The sequence below is a fragment of the Haplochromis burtoni genome, unplaced genomic scaffold, assembly GCF_018398535.1.
Source record: "Haplochromis burtoni strain Fernald_Lab_line unplaced genomic scaffold, NCSU_Asbu1 Contig_428, whole genome shotgun sequence".
Taxonomy (NCBI): Eukaryota; Metazoa; Chordata; class Actinopteri; order Cichliformes; family Cichlidae; genus Haplochromis; species Haplochromis burtoni.
This window is the reverse complement of record NW_024582789.1, coordinates 355,428-359,058: the sequence shown is the minus strand read 5'-3', so window position 1 is coordinate 359,058 and position 3,631 is coordinate 355,428. Positions and strand designations below refer to the sequence as shown.

The window sequence follows — 3,631 nt, the reverse complement described above, 5'->3', positions numbered from 1 at the left end:
GATTTCTGTGTTTGCCGATTTTACTAAACCTCATTTTTCATGGATGCCAGAACATGTGTGAAGAGAAAAAGCTGATTTATTTGGACCATTTTCTTCTAACCCTCGGTGCGTCTTTGACTGAGAGCTGAGGAGCGTTTGTTCCTAAGTGTGGTTAATGATGTCACTCTGGCTGAGCACACAGTTTAACTCGTTTGTCCTTCTCAACAAGTTTGAACGCTTTCAAAACCCCAACGACTCAAATGTGTTTTTCTGCGTACGGGTTCCCTCAGAAATAAAATGTAACTTTTAAAAGACACGATTTAAAAACAAACGTTTTATTTGTTCAGCACCGCTCGGCGAGCAGCGTGAAATGTGTACACAGAACAAGGACAAAGAACAAAACCTGTCACCAAAACACAGAAATGTTCATTACAAACAGACTTTCAGGGACGGGTAAGAACGAGCCTGTTCCTGAGGAAACTCAGACTTTCACCAACAACACAAAGACATTTTGAAATGGTTTCAAATCAAATTATGAGGGAGAAGAAGCAACATAACAGGTGCAAACACAGACCAGCGCTGCACGAATCAGCATTTCACATTCTTCTACTTCATCTCTCAGTCTGCTGCGTCCGTCGCAAAAACACCGCCACAGCAGAGGCCTCTTCACATCCGACATGTTACCATGGACGCAGGTCGGCCCGAGAACGGCTGGTTTTATAAATGCAAACGGAAACCACTCGAGGAGCCCGGTCACCAGTTTGGACCTGTGGAGGTGGGGACAGAAAGAGATGAGGTCAGACAAAAAAAGGAAAGAAACTCCAGGCTAACAGGGGGGTGAAGAATAAACCAAACAAACAAGGATTTAACTGGTCGAACTGGAAAGAGACGAGGCGAGAAGACTGGATTGGACGAGATCCAGGAAGCTGATCTGTGTGGGCGGGTGAGGAAACCACCTTTGATTAAAATGTGTCAGCAGGGTAAAGTTCAGAGGGAATATCCCACTAACCGAGCGCCTTAGACAGGCAGGGAGAAGGGGAGGAGCTTAAGGTCCGTTACACAACGGGGACAAACCAAATAAAGCCGACTAAATGTGTCACAGCCAGCCTCAGATAGCAGCGAGCCGCGGCTGTGACGTCTGCCTTTCAGCAGCTTTACAACCAGCTCCAGGTGGAGGCAGTCAGAATAAAGACTGAGAGGTGGGGTTAAAGAGGGAGGAGCTTCTGCTGGTGACAGCAACGGAAGGAAAAAGGTGATCTTTTTAAGAGAAAACTTTTTTCTCTTATATGTTTTTAACATGAGAGCCGGTGTGTGGCTTTGGTTAAAAACAATATTTATTCACCACAGAAATGACCATCAGTGTCAGACGACCTTAAACCCTGAGAATATGAGCAGTGAGGAGGATCAGCCACTCGTCACTTTTCATTTCTTTTAGCCATCTTGTTAAATTTACCTGCAGAGCTGTTGCGGAAGTTCTGTTTCTGAAAGCCGAAGCGACTGTTCCCGTGTTGGGCGCCTGCGTTCAGCCTGTTCAGAGCTCCTCTCCTCGGTCCCTGTGGAGCAGAAAAAGACCCAAGTCACTGGCAGTGACCCAGTTCAGGGACGGCGTCCTTCAAGGGACGATTACATTAAACTTTTATAGCTTGTGAATTTTCCTTTTAGTCATATAAGACAAACATAGTGGCGCCAATATATTAAAAGAACAATATTTGTGTCTTGTATATACAATACCTCAATATAGACGCTGTAAAAATTGTCTTTGAGATGGAGATTTGAAATGATATGAAACAGAAATATGTGTCCTGAATCTTTACTGAAGCTCAGTATTTGAAACATGGACACGTTTCACTGCTCTCAGGTTTTAATTAACCCTTTAAGACCTACCATAGAACCAAGTCCGCCAGAGCTTATATTATATTTTTACATGCTGTGGAGCCATTTTTGGGAGCATTTCAAGTTGCTATACATCAATACAACCATTATAGCCCAAATTTTAATAATATGTCTGCATTAAGTGCATAGTAATTACATAAATTGCAAAAAAGTGCAATAAACTACAAAAAAATTGAAAATCGTTTTTGTTTTTTTAACATATATTTGTAGTTAGAGAAATTTAAGAGGCTTATCCCTCAAAACTGTAAATACAAAAAAGTTGCACAAAATAGTTTCCCACCACAGGAAATTTATTTTGAGTGTCTTCATAGTTTTATTTTTGAAATACACCAATTTTTATACACTGCAGGAAAAACGAAAATAAATATTATACTGCAAATTTGCAAAAAAACAGCATATGCATCAAAATAAACTATTTCCAGCAGTGCAATATGAGTCCTAAGCATCCCAGAAACGACACAGAAAAGCATAAAGTCAAACATAACTTTTAAAAACAACAGTATAGGCTCATAAAGCCCTGAAGGTAAAAAACTACATTTCCGCGTTTTGGGCAGGAAATGGCGGACATGCGATAGTTTGCGCTGACGTCTGTTCCGACGTAGGAAGTGTTACGAACAGCTGATCGGATCGGCAAAGCGTGTTTCTGGAATATTGTGTTTTTGTTCCTGCAAGTGCTTTTTATGCAGTTTTTGCAAAGCTATATGTGGAAGGAAACCGTGACGAGGACAAGCTGATGGCATAAGATGCAAGTACAACTCCTCCGGTTTCATATGCAAAAACCATGATTGCGCTAGCTCACGTGGTTGCAGAGCTACCGGGATTTAAAAATAGTTACGCAAAACGGAGCGTGCCCGCTCCGACCGGCTTTAAAGGGTTAAACACATCAGCTAATCCCAGTTTAAGATACTTAACATGGCAAAAATAAAAATAAAAAATCAGTAAAAGTAAAAAAATAAATAAATTAAATACAAAACTAAATTACTTTCATCCTTTGCTGTTTAAAACACTTCTGGTGGAAAGTCTAAGGATTTCTAGGCAACTTGAGCAGCACATCGTAAACTAGACCGTCCCATTTAACAGCCTCAGACTTCAAGCGCTCAAAGGATGAAGTCCCTGGATTGGGACACGCCCACTTTGACCTTTTCAGGAAGTCATCACCAAACGTGTCACATGACTAAGCCAGGTGAGACTCGCTGTAACTCACCGTGCTTCCATCTCGTTTCCTGTGGTCCATTTGAGGCATCTTGTCACTGTATCCCATTACTGGATCACTGACAAAAAAAAACAAAAACACATTTTAAAACTATTTAATCAGTGACAAGAATAAAAGAAACTTTACTTCAGTTAAAACTGAAGGATATTGTGCTTGACTGTACTCAAGTGTCCTAAAGACATTAAAGCCTGGATGGCCCTCAACCTTCTCCACATCTTCTCTTTGGCTTTAGACGTGTTGATTTTATTGTATTCTATTTATTTTTGGTCTTTTTCGTTGCTGTTTTTATGCGTTTACTCCTCTGTGCAGCATGTTGGCCCACAGTGGTTGTGTGCAGCTGGTACACTGGTGTTATATTAACACAACAGTGAGTCAAATGTCAATGTGCAGAAAACATCTGGAGGCAAACAAACATCTTTTTAATACATGCGTCGACTCTTCTTTCAGACACCAGGTGCAGCCTGCTAAAGGTGGAGCTATCCATTATCATCCCACTGAGCCACTGATGAAAACCACAAGAAAGAATAAAAGCCCTACTGCAGGTCA

At 41.2% G+C, this 3,631-nt stretch overlaps 1 protein-coding gene across 2 annotated transcripts in view; it reads right to left on the bottom strand.

Annotated features, from left to right (window-relative positions):
- Positions 1-298: 298 nt before the first annotated feature.
- Positions 299-3,631, bottom strand: part of zgc:112982 (BCLAF1 and THRAP3 family member 3) — a gene marked incomplete in the record, with an annotated part of 13,501 nt that continues 10,168 nt past the window's right edge. For both annotated transcript variants that reach the window (XM_042213227.1, XM_042213225.1), the window contains 3 exon segments: positions 299-746; positions 1,433-1,532; positions 3,077-3,143. In XM_042213227.1, coding sequence (XP_042069161.1) covers positions 733-746; positions 1,433-1,532; positions 3,077-3,143 — 181 coding nt within the window.